General features: G+C 41.8%; 1 protein-coding gene across 11 annotated transcripts in view; it reads right to left on the bottom strand.

The window, feature by feature from the left end:
- Positions 1-21,109, bottom strand: part of MAGI2 (membrane associated guanylate kinase, WW and PDZ domain containing 2) — a 1,337,104-nt gene that overhangs the window by 122,974 nt on the left and 1,193,021 nt on the right. For all 11 annotated transcript variants that reach the window (XR_009505080.1, XM_059934073.1, XM_059934076.1 and 8 more), the window contains 2 exons: positions 19,226-19,418; positions 12,571-12,810 (listed from right to left, as the gene is read on the bottom strand). Coding sequence is in view for 10 of the 11 variants with exons in the window: in XM_059934073.1 (XP_059790056.1) it covers positions 12,571-12,810; positions 19,226-19,418 (433 nt within the window). In the remaining variant the exon portion in view is untranslated. The remainder of the gene's footprint in view (positions 1-12,570; positions 12,811-19,225; positions 19,419-21,109) is intronic.

Below are 21,109 nucleotides of genomic sequence, written 5' to 3'. Positions count from 1 at the left end.
GAGCCCTCACCCAGGGAAATACAAAATGGAACAGCCATGCTGGAAAGTGGTGCCACATGAACCAGCAATTCCAACCCTAGATATTTACCCACGTGAAATGAAAACCTATTTTCACACAAAAACCTATATGAAGAGGTTCATAGCTGCTTTATTCATAATCACCCCAAACAGAAAACAACCAGAATATCCTTCAACTGGGAATGGATAAGCAGACTCTGCTACATTCACACAATGGAATACTATTCAGCAATTTAAAAGGAACCGATACGGACACATGAAGCAACCTGGATGAATCTGAAATGCATTATGCTAAGTGGCTAGAGACTGTGTGATTCTACTTATATGGGAAAAGGCAAAACTACAGAACAGAGAACAAATCCATGGCTGCCTGGGCAGAGAGTGGGCAGAGGGTTTGACCTCCTTGTGGTAGTAGTTACAAAATCAAACACATCTGTCAAAACTCACAGACTATAGACTACAAAGGGTAACATTTACTATCGATAATTAAACCTTAAAAATGGTATACAATGGAATATTACTCAGCCATAAAAAGAAATGAAATGGAGGTATTTGTAATGAGGTGGATGGAGTTAGAGTCTGTCATACAGAGTGAAGTAAGTCAGAAAGAGAAAAACAAATACAGTATGCTAACACATATATATGGAATCTAAGGAAAAAAAAAAAAAAGGTCATGAAGAACCTAGTGGCAAGATGGGAATAAAGACAGAGACCTACTAAAGAATGGACTTGAGGATATGGGGAGGGGGAGGGGTGAGATGTGACAGGGTGAGAGAGTGTCATGGACATATATACACTACCAAATGTAAAATAGCTAGCTAGTGGGAAGTAGCCGCATAGCACAGGGAGATCAGCTCGGTGCTTTGTGACTGCCTGGGGGGGTGGGATAGGGAGGGTGGGAGGGAGGGAGATGCGGGAGGGAGGAGATAATGGGAACGTGTGTATATGTGTAGTTGATTCACTTTGTTATAAAGCAGAAACTAACACACCATTGTGAAGCAATTATACTTCAATAAAGGTGTTTAAAAAAAAATGTGAGAAAAGTAAAAAATCAGGGAGAGATAAAGAAAAGGTTTGGGGTGGAAATAAATAGAGAGAAGTTAAAAGAACTAATGTCGAGTAGGCAGGAGAAAGGAGGTGGGAGGGGAGAGCGGAGGAGGAGGAGGAAACGTTGCCTCGTCTGCATTTAAAAGGTGAACAGGACTCTTCCAGGTGGGCAAGGATGGGGAAGGCATCGCCCTCACAGGGGATGTGACTCACAAAGGCACAGATCTGTGGGTCTGCACTGTGGGTGCAGGGGTGCAATGAGCATAAACAGTGAGGCCTGGGATGCAGGTGACAGGGACAGATCATGAAAAGCCTTACTGGCTGTGGCAGGGGGCTTGGAAATCATTTGGAGGCCAAATAAGAAGTCACTAATGGATTAGGCAGGATGCAATATCATCAGACTTGTTGTTTTAGAAAGAGTACCATTGGTGGCGGTGTGAAGGGTGACTGAAGGGAACGAGGGTGGGAAGAAGCCCTGAGGCAGGGAGGGCACTTAAAGGCCACTGCAATGCTCCAGAGCTGTCCCGTCCAACATGGTAGCTACTAGCCACACACGGCTATTTAGATTAACTGAAATGAAAGACAATTAAAAATCGAGTTCCTCAGCCGCATTAGCCTCGTTTCCAGTGCTCCGTAACCACACATGGTTAGTGGCTCCAGTCCTGTTTAGTGCAGAACAGAACATCACCATCATTGCAGAAAGTTCTTCTGCACAGTGCTAATCTAGAACCTCTACTAAGCCTTGGCAGTGGCGGTCGGGAGGGCCTGATATATTCGAGTTGTTTATCTGGAAAGCATGTTTGGGTAATAGCTTGTTTTAGTCTCTCAAGAATGAAAGATATAGTTGTGTATAGACTCTGCTAGGATATGAACTTAGGTATCGGGAGGCCTACTTGAAAGCTTGTGAGCATGCACGTTGATTGGAGCTGAAAGCCACTCCTGTCAGCCTTCTCTTAGCTACTTAGCCCCAGGGACCATCACTATCAGCGGCTAACTTGATGCTACCAACTGGACGTCTGTGTCCTCTCCAAATTCATATGTTGAAACCTAATCCTCAGAGTGAAGGTTATTTGGACGTGGGGCCTTGGGAGGGCATTAGGTCATGAAAGTGGAGTCCTCATGAATGGGATTAGTGCCCTTATGAAAAGGAACCCCACCGATATCCCTTGTCCCTTCCACCACATGAGGGGTGAGGGCACAGTGAGAAGACGGGCCGTCTATGAAGCTGGCCCTCACCCGGCACTGAATCTGTCAGCGCCTTGATCTTGGACTTCTCAGCCTCCAAAACTGTGAGAAATAAACTTCTGTAAACTGGTGTTTACAAACCACCAATCTGGTGGCTCTCACAGAAGACTGAACGGACTAAGACACTTGGCAACCAATACAATAAAGGTTTTATTGTATTTGAATTTTGTCAAATGCCTACAGGAAAGTAAGCTATTTTTCATCTTGCTGTTCATCTAGCAAGTCTGAAAAACATTTGAATGAAGACTTCCAAGTGGAAATATTCTTCTGTCTCATGTTATCTCAACTGTTCTCTGCCAGAACACCTTTTAAACTATGTACCCTTGCTTACTGGAAGACCCTCCTCTATGATGAATCCATAAATATACATCTATGTTATGAATAGTCTCTGAACAGAAGGTTTTGGGCACCTCACCCTTGAGAAAGCAGATGGGTTCATCAGGTGCCCAACATCTGGGCATGTCTGTGGAGCAAACCAATACCTGGCTTAGAGAAATAAGATCTGGAAGAGATCAGACTGGAAAATGAATACGCCAGTAGCAGGCCCTGCTATTAATTAATTTGCTCTGGCACAGTATACACGTTAGGAATGCCTAGTGATCCTAACCCAGAGGAGGATGACTGATTAATCTTTAGAAATAATTCTAACCAAAGACTGGCAGTGGTTTGTTTGGGAAAAAAATCCAGCTTAAATTTCAAAATTATTCGCGCTCAAGTAAACAAAGAGAGCTTTTTACCAGGATTTGGTCTGGCAGGAAGGAGTTGGGTAGAGGTACTCCCTGAGTCCTTGGTGAAAGCTGGGGTACAAAAAGAAATGCTATTTATCCCAGTCCAAGTGGGAAAAATATTCCCTCACAGCACTCTTTCAACATAGCTGGAAAATGGTGATAAATAACACTACTGTGTTCACTTAACAACATGCTTTTAAAATAGATGTCTATGTGGAATCAGCTTTTCTTACGTGGTTGATTGTTGGAGAAAAGAAGAAAAATAAAATCACAGAGAATTTAATCCAACATGAGGCCCTGAATAGACTGTAAAGAAAATGTGTCTTTTGCAAAAGTGAACTTCAGGCTCAGGATTTGTTTGAACCCCATGGGAGGGTGATGGGCATTTTCCACTGGTAGAGGGGGACCATGTACATAAAGTCTGGGCTCTTTTTGCAGCTGCGATCTCCCTGTACCATCTAGTGAATAACAAGGGGCTGCAGGACATAAGCCCAGAGGAAACAGCTACTGATCACCAACCAACGAGCTTTAAGACAACCGAATAGTTGAACCTAAGAAGGCATCCGCACATCCACCTTCTGCCACTGCCTGGAGAGTCTTTGAACATAATAATAAAACCCTCCTGAAAAATGATTCCCAGTGGGGAAAGCTTATGATTTACGAGCTCCATTCAAATACAAAAGATGGTCTAGAATTAAAAAAAAAAAAAAAAAAAGATACACGGTGAGCACTCACAGATGTTTTTGATAGGCTGCATTGCTCTTCTTCTTGAGAATAAGTAAGAATGATGGTGTGTCTGTGTGGACTTGTTTTTTACAAGTTAATGATCTTTAAATTTGTTGGTGCTAAGAGAGTAAAATGCTTACATCCGTCTTTCCCTTTTAGTTAATAGATGCGTGGATGTTCGGATATCAGAGTACTCAGAGTTCATGCAAAACCTTTTTTGTTGTTGTTGTTTGCTTGTCTGCTTACTGGTAAGACCTAGGCAGCCAGGTGTTAATTTGGGAACAAACCTAGTCGTGCTCAGGACTGAAATAAAAATGGAATTTAATCAATAGGTCCTAGTCATCTGGTTTTAGCTGGATACGATCCTATAAAGAAGAAGTGTGAATTAGAAGTTGTTCACTGGGAACAGATAGGGGTTACTTTGTTAATGAGGATTGTGAAATGAATAAATAATTTGAAGTTATCCTTTTTGTCTAAGGAGCTTGGGCTGCCATCCAAACCTTCCTGCTTAGGATGATATGATTATCGCTGAGGTGGTGTTCATACAGATGGATGGCTATCCCAGGATGAGGTGAGTCAGAGGGCATACTGAGGCCGGCAGCCTGGCCCTTTGGAGGACAAGGGTTTTGCAACCCAGCTGCTCACGACTGGAGGGCTTCCCAGAGGCACCGAGATGGCTCGCTGGGGCCTGATTTCTTAGAGGCCTCTCTCATCTAAGACTTCACCAGGCCCTGAGCTGGTATAGAATCATTTACTCAGGCTGAGAACAACTGATGCGAAATCTGTATTCTGGGACATTGTGTTACAGTTCCGCTTTCTTAAAGTGCAATTTCTCATGCTGCGCAAGGACCAGCTTGCAAACATTTCCTCCCCTGATTTCTCTGCTCATTCTCAGAGATACGTCTTGCTGCCTCTACGGGATGGAACAGCTAGGCTTAGGTGTATAGGAAGTGAGACCAGAGAACATTCACACTTCTACTTTGACGAGGACAGTGCTGATCATTATATGAGTATCTAATCCCATCCCACCAACATAAATTATGTGCAAAATCCTTAAAAAGTATGCTACCGGGAACTGTGAGGGATTCAAAGAAATGTCATAATTTCTTGCCCTTAAGGAACTTACAGTTTATTTAGGGGTAGCAAAACATAAACCTATAAAAGTAAAATGACAATGATAGTAATAAGACATGATAAGAGAAAGGAAATAACAGAGCAGTCAACAATCAAGGGGTTTACAGACAAAAAAATAAAAAATAAATAAAGAATTCCATATAAGAACTGGAGAAAACACTTAAGAAAGAAGGGTGAGGGGTCAGGCAAACTCTTATTCAGAAGTTAAGAGATTTTTGAGCCACTTGTGAGAGATGCTTACTGTTTGGGCAATAGTCTCTACCCCCTAGGGTTGCTGTGAAAATTAAACACAATGGAAGATTCTTAGCACAGCGCCTGGGAGAAAGCTTGATAACATTTATTAGTGGATAAAAGAAGGTATTTCAAGTGGCAGCTGCCAAAACATGGACACTGGGGCAGGAAAGTAAAAGCTGTCTTTCAGGGGTAACTACACCAGCTTTGATGGAAGGGAACTGTGAGAACCTGCTGGTAAAAAGTGGCTGTGTTTATACTACCGAGGGTCTTCGATGTAAGAGAGGTGTCTTTGAACTTTACCCTGTAGATATTTTTATCAGGGTGTTATGATCAAGGATTCACTATGAGAAGATTGGATTACACATAGAAAGTGCCGCCTTTCTTGATGAACTTTGCGTCATTAGAAACTCCACTCGTACCCTAGCCCCTGGCCACCTCCTGAAGCAGAAATTGTCACACTAATAAATGTGAAAAGATTGATTTGATTTAAACCATATGCACATCAGTGCAGACTGAACACAATCTTATCTTTTTTGTGTATGTAGATTTGCTAAGAGATTATGAAGACATTTGCTTATCTTATGGTTTCATGAGTTATACTTAGAAGCCGGATATTTGGAGGAAAACCGGCATTTTATATGGTGTCCCCTGCCCCACCGTATTTCTCCTGTTCTAAAAGCACTCACGTTAACAGCGTGGGTGACACCATCACGCCTCCTGAGTGAAGTACTCTCAGCATAAAACTCAGAGCAAAAGCACTATGTCGTTAAAGGAATTCAAAGCAGAGATTCATTTAAGGATTAAGGGAATATCGCAGGTTGCAAAGCTGTCTAAGAACTCTGACAGGAAACTTGCTTTTGCAAACCAACGACAAACAGCGAAACCAACGGCACCCGCTTTCTAATTCCCAGGTTCCAGCATGGGTATAACTTCAGAAACTTTCCAGCAATGACTTTTGGGGATGCAGCATTAATAGGTCAAAGTTAACAATGATTTATAGAAAGTCAAGGTCCCAGCGGCAGCACCAGTTGCACCAGCTGCCTGTGTTTTTAAGGTGATCAATGAACAAACCTCAGTACGGAGTTCTGAAGAAACTTCATTGCCATAACCCAAAGCAATAAAATGTAAGATGGGACACTTACTGGTTGCTGAAGTTCAGAGGCTTCACTTTAGGGCAAATCTTTGTAACCATGGGCCATTAAAAGGAGTGTACCGCTAAAGGTTACAGGTGTGCCACCAAGACAGCCATTGCTTCCCAAGGAGGTCGACTGAGGTTAGGGGTAGAGCCCCTGGGGAGGTTGCCTTTTGCCTCTATCAGCCTCATTCATTTTATCTCAGTGCGATATACAAATGCTATCACTTTGTAAGCGAAAGAAGGAGGGAAACACTGCCTTAAAATGCCTTAAAAGGGGAGCTGGTTTAGTGTATTTAAGTGCTTGCTTCAGATCGTTTCTTGACAAAGGATAAGATGAACAAAAGAACTGAAAGTGTTAGGAACACCTTAAAAACATAATAAAAAATGAAAGTAATGAAAGTCTAAAATGATAACTTAAGGCAATGAAAAATATAATCCAGGCCTCAGACTTACCCAAGGTTTTTCACACACAGACGAAACTAACATAATACCTTACTTCCATGCTGATTCATGGCATAATATAATCTAGAGCTGGAAAAGGCTATTAAGACCATCTTTCCTTATAGTTTAGATGAGGAAGGGGTACAGGAAGACCAAGTGACTAGCTCAAGGGACACGATAGTTAGTGGATAAGCTAGAGACAGGCTCAGACGTGCTGTCCAATGCACTTTTCATTTAGTTTAAATCTCCTTGTATTAGGGCAAAACTGTAGAAGTCTTGGCTTTCGATTTTAATTTGTACCTTTCCTAAATTCAAACAGCTATTCAGTGGCTGCATAGTTGGTGGGGTGAGTTTTGGTGGAAAAAATCTTAACTTGCTTTACTGATTGTTCAGTTTTATTTCATACTTATTAGGGAATTATACTTCAAATGTCATAAAAGGCCTGCTAGATAAGCTTCTGAATCTCTAGAATAACTTTTCAACACCAGGGCCTATGGACATCATTAAGGACTTTGAGAGTCGTCAGGGCATTTTACCAAAGGTAACTAACTAACGTCTTCCTAGAATGTCAGATTGCAGTGGGCGACAGGGAAAGTCACCAGTGACCTAGTCTGTACTCCCGCCTGTGCCAGAGAAAGTGCACACAAAGAAACAAAGATTTTCAGCCCTGGTACAGAGCTGAAAGATTAAGAGCCAGCAGCATGCTGACCAGTGAGTCGTTTGCAATACAGACAAGGCAAACAGACTCGATGCCGTTAGGACAGTATGAATAAAGGAAGGAAGGGTTGAAATGACTGTTCCTCTACTGGTGCTGCTTGGATTGCTACTACGGCTGCTGTTTGGAGTATGTTCTACCTCCCAGTTTGTGATGGGCCTGCACCTAAATTGATGAATCCCCTCAACAGGCTGCCAGCCTCCAACACCACTGTCCAAGCTGCCCATGCACGTCTACCCCATACATTTCATCATAACCTTCCTCACAGATGTTACAAGAGCAGGAGAATCAGTGTCACTTTCATTTCATCACTTGTGTCAAAGCCCTTCTTGGGAACCTCTGGTGGGAAAGCAGGTTTTGGGGGCACAGCAGGAAGCACCTGCGATGACAGTTATAGCTCTGTAATAAAACCTGGATGTCGGACTCAGACCTTCAGCTGGGGAGGCCCAAAGACTGACCTGTCAACCCCACTGCACATGGTCACTGGGGCATTTTTATAGAGCAAGCATCTGATCCACTCTGACTCCGAAGGCTACCTTCTTTATCCCGGGTACAAAACCTCAGTAAGTATGACAGCAGTCAGCCAATGGCAGCAAATGCCTTGAACTTCCCAAATATACCAACGTTTCCAGTTTTGGAGAAACTTCTAACATTATTTCCAACTTTCAATGTTTATCAATAACGTGGCAATGAACATCTTTCTATATAAATTTTTTTGAATCCTTTAAAGAATTTTAAGTGCAATTGCCTGTTACGGTTCACTCTTATCCGAGGCTCTGGTTTGCAAACCATTTTGTTTTCCCTTGAGTCCAATTTTAAGGTCTGAAAAAAAAAAAAGCTTAATATTTTGGATAATGGGACAAAAATGCTCAGGAAGCTTACCTGTTCTCAATTTAAATCAAGAAAGGTATTTCTGCACCTCATATAGAAGGCTTCTAAGATCTGTCTACTCCCAAACAATAGTTGGCCTCCTGGCTTTGGAAGGAAGTAATATGCTTCCTAATTATATTAATAGTATAAAAAAGTTCTTTTTTATTTTTGGGGGAAATAATATTGTGAAAAAAATATGTGAGGCTTTGATAAAGAGCCCTACTAAACTCCAGGCAACAAATAAGCCAGGAACTCTACTTTTCCAAGTTCCCAACTGGTTAAACATCTGGCCTTCTTGGCAAAGTTGCTGCCTGGGTTGAACAAGCTGTGGAAGGGCACTCCTTCTCTGTCTGCAAGGTGGGGAAGTTTACATTGGGTTCTCCATCTCTCCTCTCTTCTCTGATCTATTCAACAGAGACATAAAGTTTGCAGGATATCCTAAAAGGCACAGCTTTGAGTCTGAATTTTGATGTTTGCCCTGACTCTTCTAGTTTGTTGGTTAGTGATTTCTGGGGAGACTTCCAGCCTGAAGCCTCAGCAAAGGCCCACTCTGCTGGGAGCTGCCGCCACTGCTGCTCTCACTGCCCCCAGCCCTGGCCCAGGGGGTGGGGGACACTGTGCGCCCAGAAGGTCAGCACGGGGGGGAGGGGCAGCTGGCCCTCAGAGACGCTCATCTGCTGCCCGGATTTAGCTGCTCTGGGAGAGTGGTGGGCTCTGACTAATGGCTGACTGAACCGACAGCAGCGTGAACCCTGTGCCCTCCGAGAAGAGCGAGCTGACGGAACGCAGTGATAATTCCTCGCAGGCAAGGTGGTCTAGACAGCAGTGACCACATACTTAGCGCTCACTCTGAGTCAGTGCTCTTCTAAGCACTTCGGGTACTAATTCATTCAACCCTCACAGCAACCTGATGATACAGGTATTCAAATGATCGTCTCTTCACATTCAAGGAAACTAAGGCCCAAAGAGGCTGTATAACTTCCCCGAGGTCACAGAGCGAGTCAATGACGGAGCCAGGTTTCCAATCCAGGCAGTACGATTAGAGCACCTGGGATGGTAGCCACGCCACTCCCTCGCCTAGATGTGATGGGGCCCCTATCAAAGGCATAAATAACAGCGCTCTGTCCACTAAGGAGAGGATCTCAGTAGCCTGAAAAATAAACCACGAATGTGTTCAAGATCCTTGGGCCCAGATAAGACACGAAGAGAAAAATGACACCAGCCCTGGAAATGCTTGTGACTCTTGAATATCAGAATAGTATCACGCTCTCCCAGGCTCACAGAGCCCAAGGAGCCTTGATACTCTGACAGCAGATGTGTGGTACAAGGAGGTGGCACTTAGCCTTTCTCTTCAGAATTAAGAGTTGAAAATTATTACGGAAGTTAAGCATGAAGTAGCATCAGGTCTAGAAACCTTTTAGATGCAAATGACAGACTGTAAACATGCTCTTCCTGGAACATAGGGACAGCCTGTGTTTATATACACTATTGATACTATGTATGGAATGGGTAACTAATGAGAACCCACTGTGTAGCTCAGGGAACTCTACTCGGTGCTCTGTGGTGACCTAAATAGGAAGGAAATCCAAAAAGGAGGGGATATATGTATACGTATGGCTGATTCACTTTGCGTACAGTAGAAACTAACACAATATTGTAAAGCAACTATACTCCAATAAAAATTTTTTTTAAAGCTTCTTAAATTAAAAAGAAATAAATACGTGAAAAAAAGAAGCTAGGAAGTATCATGAATTCTAGAATAGATATCCACTCTCCAGGGTGATGTAAAATAATACCATTTCAAAAATGGTTAGAATTACTCTTTTTTTTTTTTTTTAGAATTACTCTTTTGAGGTCAGTCTAATGTCACTTGGTAGGAAGAAAAATCCACATTTAATTGTAAGCATTTACACCTGGTGTTTGCCAAACCTGTCCACGCATGGATCTTATTTGCAACAGACAAATCTTCTGTGACTTCCTTATGTAATAAGTGTACACATGTACACATGCATGCACGCACATGTGTACACATGCATGCATGCACGCATGCACACACACACACATCCTCCTATACGTTTAGCAATAATGCTGTCACACTTCAAATAAAGCTGAGACCTCAAACACATGCTTAACACTTTCACTGTGGTAGTACATTTAATTTTATTCCAGTCCTTTAGGTATTCTGCCCCAATAAACAATTTGAATGCCTGGAATAGCTACAAAAGCTCTCTGTGAACATTTTTCCCAAGTGTAAATTATTGGAAGACTGTTTATATAATTCAAGAAAATCTTGTGTCCTTTTAATCTTGCTGAATCCACCGCACTGACTGAATCCCACCTTTACTCTATGCTGAAGGACTGGATTTATTTCTTTAGCTCATCACGAAGAAAAAGATAAATGAAATTGTACTTTCAGATGTACGTAATTTAGCTTCTGCACATTTTCACCTTTCACAAAGTTTAACGCTTCTATAGTTTCCACTCTTGAATTTGTCAAAGCTAAAGCTAAACAAGGCAATTCTCTCCATTTAGTCCTGGTAGAATTTTGCTAACATTAACTTTATCATAAAAAGTTCTTATTCATTCTCAACAATTTGATTTCTTGAGCATTATTTGATACCCGCACCCCTTGCCATGTGCCGGGGACAAGCACAATTCATAAGAATTTTAGGACCACAGCATGACTCAATTATTGTTTCTCCTAATGCTCTCTGTTATGGTGTTTCTATCCACAACATTTCGGGCTAAATCACTTGTTCATGAAAAATGAACAAGTTTTCCTATCACTTCTGTCCTACTGCTTGCTGGCTGATGAGTGACTTCTGGAATAGTGTTGCTGAAAGGAAAACCACTGAGGAAGCTGAGAATCTGCGAGGATGATTGACTGGAAGAGAAATACGACCTCTGACTGTCACCTGTTGTACAGGCTCTTGGAACCTTAGATTTGGAGGAACCTCAGAAGGTGAAATCATTTACTTCTCCCCCATCCACTACATCTACCAAGGCACTGGGATCTCTGGACCCACAAGTTTGTCTTATTCAGTTATTTATTTACTTACTTACTTAAAAATTTATTTATTTATTTATTTATTTATTACTGAAGTATAGTTGACCTACAACACTATGTTAGCTCCAGGTGCACAACACAGTGATTCAATATTTTTATACATTACAGAATGATCATCGCAATCCACAGGACAGTGTTAAAGGTCTCCTAACTGTGTCTCATGCTTCTACTCTGGCTCTCTTCCTGATTTCATTTTTCATAAGCATCTGGATTCATCTTTTAAAAATATACATCAGATATCTGTCTACCGCTTAAAACCTTCCAGTGGTTCCCATGGATTTAGACTATAATCCATGCTTCTTCCCAAGGGTGTGTGAAGCCCTGCACAGCCTGGCTCTTGCCTAGTTCTATATCCTGGCCTCATGCTGCTCGTGTTCACTAGACCACAGATGCACTGGGCTTCTGTGTGTGTATCTATATACGCATAATCTGTATATAAACATATACATATATATTTAATAGAAGTATAGTTGACTTACAAGTTTATATTAGTTTCAGGTATACAACATAGTGATTTGATATTTTTATAGATTATGTACCATACAAAGTGATAGTTTTATTGACTATATTCCCTGCACTGTACATTGCAACCCTGTGACTTATTTATTTTATAACTGGAAGTTTGAACCACTTGATTCCTCTCACCTATCTCACCCCTCCCCCTCCTCCCTCCCCTATGGCCACCACTAGTTTGTTCTCTGTATCTAGGAGTCTGTTTCTGTTTGGTCCGTTAGTGTGTTTATTTGCCTTGTTTTTCAGATTCCATGTATACGTGAAACCGTACATTTTCTGGATATTTCTTGAATGCTGAGCACCTTCCCACGTCAAGCCTTCTGCCTGGACTGCTTTTCCCTCAGATCCTTTGTGCAGCTGGTTTCATTCTACGGAACAGGGGCACCTCTCCCCTCACGTCGAAACTCCCACATCACGCTGCATTGTTTTCTTCCCAGTTTAAAATGAATGAAGAGCTTTTATGGGGGCTGTGGGTTTGGGAGGACATTAGCCATGGTCTTGCATTCTTTCTGAGCCGAAGTCGGCAACATCTGGCTAGGCAAGTGTTAAGGATGCCTTATTTGTGCCCAGAGGCTGCGACTTTCGGGCTCCACATTTATGAACACAACAGTCCTCTGCTCTACTTGTCCAGGATCCCCACCACCAGAACAATAAAAACAATACCTCTTATTCAAACGCAGGCAAAGCAGACACTTACTTATGGTGGATCCGGACTCTGGCCTGTTCAGGGAGCTGATGATGACAAAGCCGAAGCCCTCGTTCTCTTTGCGGTGAATGACCACGTCACTGGTCTGCAGGCTGTGGGAGGCGAAGCCTTCGGGGGGAGAGGCGCTGCTGTTGGTGTGGGTGTTGGTGTAGGTTGCGTAGTCGCTGCGAGGAGAGCTGTGGTGGGTCGACACGGAGCCTGGACTCCTCCCGTTCTCCGGGCAGGGCTCCCCTGGAACACACATCGTGCACAGGCACCTGGTCATTTAGCAAGGGGCTTGATGAAGGAGTGCCGCCTGTGTACTGGGCACTATTCTGGACACTGGCATTGTTACCAGGCTGGTTGACTGGCCTCCATTCCTCCCCCCATCCCCCTACCCCCCGGATGTGAAGAGTATTTGAAAAGCTACAAACCTGGCTATGGAGCCCCCTAGGTCTTGCTCCTTTCCACCCTTCACAGCAAACACAGGTAAAAGCCCTCCTCAGCTTCCCCTGTGCCGCTACTTGTTTATAACTTCTTCTTGGTGAGACTGCAACCCGCCAAGACAATGCCTAGTTTTAAATATCAGGCTTCTTAGTTTCACAACAATAGTTGATCTAAGATCAGAAAACAGACAGACTCTTCAACTATGCTACGCATAAAACCCACTTAAAGAACTTGTAAGAAATATGCATCATCAGAGCCGACCCAAGGAGTCTTTTCAGTAGATCTAGGAACAACTGGGCGCAGGAATCTGGATGAGGTTTCAAGGCCGCACTTTGAGACGTGCTGATTGTAGTTGGGTTAATAGCCCAGAGGATGTCCATGTAAAGTGGCCTACCGTAATTTTACTAAAAAGCCATGGGTTTATTTAATTCTGTGATGTTCTGTTAGCTTAGAAGTGTTCACTCACTTTGCGTAGCTGGGAAACCTACTTCTTAGTTTGCTCACTCTAGGATCAAATCTAACAATGATATCAGGCTGAGGAATGATGAATTTTGAATCTCTAAGGGAGGTGCTGGAGGCCTTACTCATTTACATTCTATATTATTGTAAAATATACTTTATTGTCAACCAGATAAACCAAGCCAATACGTCCATGAGAAAGCAAGTATATTTATAGGGAGAAATGATAGAAAGTTGGCAGCCAAGAGAACCTACTTTTTAAACTGAAAGTTGATCTATCATCCAAGAAAGAATTTTGTCATTTTACTATAATACCTAGGTTCTGGTATTCGGATGAAAAAAAAAAAAACTTAAGCAGGCACACAGAATACTGTAATTAGAAATAGGACCGTTTCATCTCCATCTTACAACTTGATTAGTGTACTCAAAAGATGTTTATGGAACAGAGGAACAATAAGATAGAAAATAATGATAATTAGTGATTCCTTTTTGGGTCTTTAGATATGGTCTCCTATTTAGAATACTGGCAGTTGTCTCATATGGCAAGTTAAAAATAATTAGCCAAACTTCCAATGAAGGCTTTTAATGTAAGATGCAATTCCATTCTGAAATGAAAAACCATTTCATTTCAAAAATCAAAGTCAGTTCAAAAATCAGGGAACAAGAACACTGACTATAAGAGATGTTTTGTGACACTGATACCTAAAGAAAATGGAGCTGCATTTAATCAGATACTCAGATTTAAAAATGGTCTTTACAAAAATGTACTCATTTCTTGTCTGTGATTACAGAATGAATAAGACCCAGGCTACTGCTTATTACCGTTTGATAAATTTGTATTTTTCTGTAATATTTAATCAATCCGGTTTTAATAAAAGAAAACAAATGGATGTTTTCATATGTAAGAAATGTACTGAGGTGATAAAAGAGCAAAATGTCAATGTCAATGCTTTTCCCTCTTTTCCACCAGAATTTCAAACTACCTGTAAAATGAACCCTCTCCACTAGAAAACATCATCCAAAGACAAGCTGTTATTGTCTTGGTGAAGCACATAAACTTTATCAGTCCTTGTATAAGTTGGAAATAAAGTGATTAGAGATAGTCAGGAAGAAGAAGAACAAACAATTATTATGCTGCAACATTAAATTGAAAATCTCCCTGAGTTATTGGACCAAATCAGTAACTAAATGTCATAGGCAGTGACAAATCTCATTTTCTGGCTGTCATATTTTAGGGGGTTGAGAGCTGCGGTTGTCAGTAAAGCAGCAACAAAGAAAAATTATCTGTCTTTGCAGTAAGTGGCTTGGAGTGGCTGTGCCGCAGGTTCCAAAGGGAGAAAGAAAGAAAATCATTGCCTAAGTCAATGTGAGTGTCCCTGGGAGAGTGAAGGAGTCAAATGCATTAACAGAATACTTTCCTACTGCTTCTGCATGTCTCTTTCAACCTCTAGAACAAAGTTCTTTATCTTTAACACCATGAGCACATTTAAAACCAGGGAGTTAAGAAGAATTCCAATGATTGACTTTGAGGAATATAACTGATTCCACCTCATTTTTCTACTTGGCTGGCTCTAGACCCAAATGAGACTGTCTTCTCTCCAACAACACTTCCTGCTATAGGGGATGAACACTGTTGTTTTAGAATAATACAGTAAAATGTCAGAAAGTGACTAAATACCACATGCAATTTTTCTTCTTCTTCTTTTTTTTTTTTTTTTTAAACACACTAACTCCCAGCATCCCTGACTCATCCTCTGGCTCACACACAAATGGGTGTACAGAATTCAGTCACTTAGTATCTATTCAAGTCAAATAATTAATTTTTAGGTTTAGCTTCTGTTTTGTCCTCACCAGTCATACTGGAAATCATCACTGTGCTGACTGGGAGAGGGTCTCCGTTTGGGAAGGAAGGAGTCACTGATAATGTCCTCCAGGTGAGATGATTTTGACTAGAACGGTCAACTGCTGGCCAGGAGCTGCTTCTGGTCTGCAGACCCATTTATTATTCCTGCCCAATGCCGGTCTAGACTTTGTTTAATAATTGTTAAAATTAATTGCCAATGTTTTTAAATAGGGTGATTTTACAGAAAGTTGGATTTCTAGTTTCTCTCGAAATATTTAGTAATAATCAACTAGAGTTGGGCAATTGCTGCTCCCTTGACTGAGTACGCAATGTGCAAGTCTCAACTACTCCCCAGTGTCTCTTGCAAATTCCTGATTTACTCATTTACCCGTGGAGTGAGGAGCATGCAGGGCCAAAGGGACTTGTTCAACTGGAGCCCTTGTTTCCCTTCAAGATCACAGACTGGGTACCAGGGCTTCATGTAACCAAACAGACCTTGCCTGCTTCCAGGTTGTGCGTGGGCCTCTCTTCACAGGACTGTCCCCTGGAAGGATGTGCAAATCTTGTCTTGAAGCACGGCTGAGGCAATGGGGTATGTGTGTGGTAGAGCTTGGACACATGCACTGGAGTGTCCACGGGCGTAGTGCACCCCTGTGGTGCCTGGCAGGCTGGGGTCCTGCCCATGTTAGGGGCTGGCCTTCCTGCAGGCATATGAGTTTCTGCACTCCTTCCTTATGCTCATCAAGGCAGACAAATTATTTAAATGGGTGACATGCTCATAGACAAAGAGTAAGGGATTGTATTTAGAATTGACAGAAAGTATAGTAACCAGGAGCAGGGAATTCACTAGCACCCTAAACACTGGCTAAACTTTTCACCCAGCTGCCAAGAAAACGTTCCCTTTCTCAGTATCAGGCCAAGAGTTAGACTTTCCCTTATTAGGTGTTAGAAAAAAAAGATGCTGATAGCTTTAAGACGGACTCTAACATGTTTTGATTAAGTCATAAAACTTTCTTTCACATCAATTGTAGATTTACACTTTCGGAAATTCCTCAGAGACACTCTTCTCTCAGACGAATCGTATGTATTCAAAATAATGTGTCACTATGCTGAACGTCTCAAAGTTGAGTTACTAAACATGTAAATACTTATACTTTCAGTGTAACAATTAAAGCCACTCTTCTACTACCCTTGGGAAAAAATAACTAAATATCGGAGCTGGTAGCATGGATAAGACACCTCTCAAAACTAGTTTAAGGTGCAAGATCTGTGCTAAAATTATCTGGTAAACAAAATTGGATACTTTACTGGATGTTTTCATCCTTTATCCTTTACGTTTTCATCCACAATTTCTCACTTTTGAGGATCTAGTTTGCTATTGCCTAACTGAAAATTTTGCCTTTCTGTCTTTAGTGTGTACACTTTTTTTTGGTATGTTAACCTTTGGAGAATGTTTTTATTTTAATTTTTGCCCAGTGTAACTAACCAGTCTGTATCTCTCATAATTAATGCTTTTTTTTTTTTTTCTTCTCTTCAGCATCAACTAGAAAACCAGTGCCCAGTGTCTTCTGAGGTGAGGCAGGACATTTGTACGAGCGGAGGCAAGCATAAGGCTGACCTCCCTTCTGCCCACCTCTTTTTCCATTGCATTACTCCTTTGTGCAAGAAGGTGGTGACACTGTCTGTCTTCTCGTTCATCTTCTGTCTCTTCACAATCTGATTACTCATTTCCCCTCAGCTTTGAATCATCTCATCATAAGCCAGGCTTGCACCTCCCACTGCATTTGCTTAAGAAAGCATAATAATGTTGATAACAAGAACCCTTAAAATGGCATATCCACCGTCATATCCATTGGTAGCTACCTCTTCTCACTGTTGGAGAAACGGCAGCTATGAAGAAAGGCTGTCTTCCTAGGCCCGTTTAAAAAATCTGCTCCATCCTATTTCTAGGCATTGACTTTACTATCAAAGTATCCTTTGCTGAACTTAATCGTTTTCAATACTCATGAAGCTTTCAAGGAAGAGTGGGCTGAACTAACTTGGAAACTCTCCTGGTGTGAATGAGCAGTCTGCGGCAGAACATTTTCAAAAATTAAATGCACTTGAAAGCCTAAATGAGTAAAGTTGGTAAGAACTGCAGCAAAGAGCATCTTCACGGAAGTTACATGATCCACAAATTGCAAGAATACATTTTTGAAGCATTTGGCCTACACTCCAATAGCCTGGGTTGATTAGAACAAAATTTAATTTGCGATAATCAGCTGGTGGCAAGGAGAGCATGAAATTATGTTGGTGCGTTAGTTTTTGCACTTCGCAGTGTATTTCCTTGTAAATCAGTATTTTTAAACTTATCTTTGGGTTACAGAACATATAGCACAGCAAACTTTTTATTAAAAATCACTTTGGAGTGTGAGAGACAGTTAAATGTTAACCGAGCAAACACTGTCTTCCTTGGGGCATCTCGCCCAAGGTTAAGGCATAATTCAAGGTGTTTTACTTCACTGGGTCAAGTGGTCTGCCATGAATTTCTGAAGACGAATGGCACCTCTTAGCAAAACCTCCATAATACAAGATCTACAGCAGTCTCTACTGGTAAGGGCTGATAATTCTTCTGACTTACCCTTTTAAGTGATAGCTCTTGCTCAAAATCTAGTTTCTAGATTTGAATAGAAAAGGATTTTTAGTTCGACTAATAAGCCTTATCCTCTCGAGTGATTCACAGCCTGTGATTAGCTGGTGGCCCTTTTTTAAAAATTCAAATGTGTTATGATAATAGCACATATGGAAGACTCCCTATGTTAGGGAGTGACATTTGCTAAAGGTTGGTCTAATGTCTTTGAATTCACTGGACAGGGGGTTGGTGGTAGAGTAAAGAAAGAAGCACTGGCTTGGGAGATGGGTTTCTGCATGACCGCTGACTCACTGCAGACCACCAGGACATCGACTGAACCTCTGGGCCTCAGTTTGTCATCTGTAACACAAGGGAGTTCACGTTGCTCTTTCTAAGGTCCCTCCTAATTCCAGTATTGATCATTCTGTATGAGGAGCAGTCCAGGGCTGAGTAGAGAGGCCAGCAGGCCACTGGGGCAGGTGACAACAGAACATCTTTGGCACTGTCGCTCCTGTAATTCACAGGGCAAAGCACAGGCGGTTTGGGACAATATTTCCAATATTACTGAGTGCTCAGAGGATAAAAAGCAGTATAATGCTTGTAATGGACATATTCCTTATAAACAGAAATCTTTTTTGGGGGGGTTGAGAGATGGTAAAGAGAGCTAAATTGAATCATAATATGACTAAGAGGGCTGACTTTTAAAAGTATTTCTTTGGTGGATCCTTTTATGAAGCTGTAAAGGTTGTAAAGGGAATAATTACTTCTAATTTCTCTGTTTCATAACTTTGGAGTTATATGAATTGTGCTTTCTCAGAGTGACATATAGCTGTATTTTTCTAAATCAGAGTAATCATTTTATTGTTACCTTTTATCAGGCTCTATAAAGGAAGTTAATTTTCCATCCTAGTTGTCTTTTTATGGTATCAAAATGCTGTGTTTCTTGGCTTGTAAACGCAATGAGGAACATTTTCAAAAGCTATATTTTTCACTATTATAATGTTCTTCTTATACCTAGCATCTACCAAAAAGCAAAGAGCATAGACAACTTAAATTAGCCTCAGGCTTTGCTAGAAATTTTTAATGACTCCATGGAAAATGTCAGCCTCACAGATTGCTTAGAAATGTACTAGTGGGGTGAAAATCTGCACTTTCAACATCATAGTTACATCTGGCATATCGAGGTTGGTCTTTTCCCTCATATAATATAGAAACTGATTTAAAATGTCTCCAGTGTCCTGACCCTGACTCACAAAAGCATCTCACCACCTAACCCCCAACTCTTGCTGCTGGCTTGAATTACATACCTCCACATAGCACCTTTCTTCTCACAGTGAGGTTGACCTGCCCGTTCCGGGCTGCATGGTGCATAAGGTCGATGACATAGCGGTGGGTCTTGCCAGCCACTGGAATCCCATCCACATAGACGAGCTCATCTCCTGGGTGTAGGCGGCCGTCTCTGTCGGCTGATCCCATGGCAATGACGGCTCCAATCAAAATCTAGACAAGCAGTGAGAAGAAAAGGTGTTTATGTTTCAAACCTCCTTCCTTCCTTCCTTTCTGCCATCTAGCTACTTACCTACCAAGTAACTCAGTAGAAGATTTTATTCCCTGTTTACACCCTCTGCCCCAAATCTGAACATGTACTTGAAAAATGAAAAATGAGAGGCTGAAAGGATGCCCTCCTAACTCTTCCAGGTTGCTAACTCCTCTTAGAGAAATAAATGTTTTGAACTTGCTCCTGATGGCCATGAAGTCTGGGGGACACTTGCTAACTGGTTCATAAGCTATCACCCTTAACCCCAAATAATCTGATGTTACTGGCCACCGTACATGGGCTCTGAATTGAAACAAACTGGGGATGGAATCCTAGCTCCACTTCTTTATTTGTGTGCCGTGGGCAAGGCTTTTCAATCTCCGCAAGCCTCGGTTTCTTCACCTGCAAAAGTGGGGAAATAAAATAATAGGACCTACTTCATGGAGTTGTGGGGAGAAGCAAATGAAATAGTGCATGGGAAGCATTTAACTTTGCTCAGGGCATGTAGTGAGTGCTTGAAAAATGTCAGGGGAAACTATCTGCTGTATATTATTAAGTTCAGATAAAGGTTCAAAGTGTTTTTTCTCTTTTAATTTTTGCTTTGCTTTCAAAAGCTGGAGTTAAGGACAAAACAAAACAAAGCAGAACTCATGGTTGGCCTTCCCTGGACAGTTGACGTACTTTAAGAACAGTCAAATCTCCTCCAGATTTTTGCTCCATTTCTTTGAGTACTTTCTTAGAGCACTTCCTCTGCACAAAGGATGTCCCCAGTTGTGCCTGTCCCCTGCAATGCTTCTGCTGTTTAGGTGGCCACCACACCAGGAAATTTGGAGGTACACATCTGGGAAATGTGCATATTGTTATAAATCCCTGAACCAGGGACTGTGATACAAGGCATAACGATGTAAGGTTTCCTACTTCCCATTAGAAACACTCAAATTAGTGTCCATTAGCAAGGCTTTTTTTCTTTCTCAGAGGAAAGGCAATAGCACTAAATATTTTAGTTTTGCCATTTAATCTACAATTTTTCCAACTCATGGACAATAGAGTTCAAAAGAAGAGTTTTTCTTTTGCCAAGTGGCTTAGCCTCACAGCATCTGAAGGCAGTGGTTACCATTAGTCTGATAATATTACAGAGGCTATATTCTAGGCTGTATTTTAAGTCTCTATCAAATGATCCCTTGCTCACGGATTGATTTCTTTCAGGCACTAATTTCTTTCAAATCTCAGATCCGTGGATTCCAGTTAATTTGCAGAGTTGCTCCATCACGACCTGCAGCCTTGTGTGTCAGCAGGTTGGGCAGCAGACGATTCCTTCTTACTTGGTCACACTGCTCAGTGTGGCCTGTCAGCACAGATCTGAATGCCCAGACCTCCTCAGGTATATGCAAAATTATGGTCTGTAGAGTTTTCTTTTTTTCCCTGAGGACTTCATAGCTTTGGTCCACTGAATAGCTCTCTTTATCCATAGGAATGAAAATTCCCTACCACGCGGCTGTTTTCCCCCTATTCTTGGGGGAGGGTGGGGAGTGGAGAGTAGGTTTGCTTCCTTGTTGAATATTGGTGCTCTGACGACTGATTCATTATTGCTCTCACAGGAAACACATTGCCGGCCTTGGACTGCTGGGCTATAGCAAATGGCTGAGCCCATTTG

The sequence above is a fragment of the Balaenoptera ricei genome, chromosome 9 (assembly GCF_028023285.1).
Source record: "Balaenoptera ricei isolate mBalRic1 chromosome 9, mBalRic1.hap2, whole genome shotgun sequence".
In the NCBI taxonomy this organism is placed as follows: Eukaryota; Metazoa; Chordata; class Mammalia; order Artiodactyla; family Balaenopteridae; genus Balaenoptera; species Balaenoptera ricei.
This window is presented reverse-complemented; position numbering and strand designations above follow the sequence as displayed.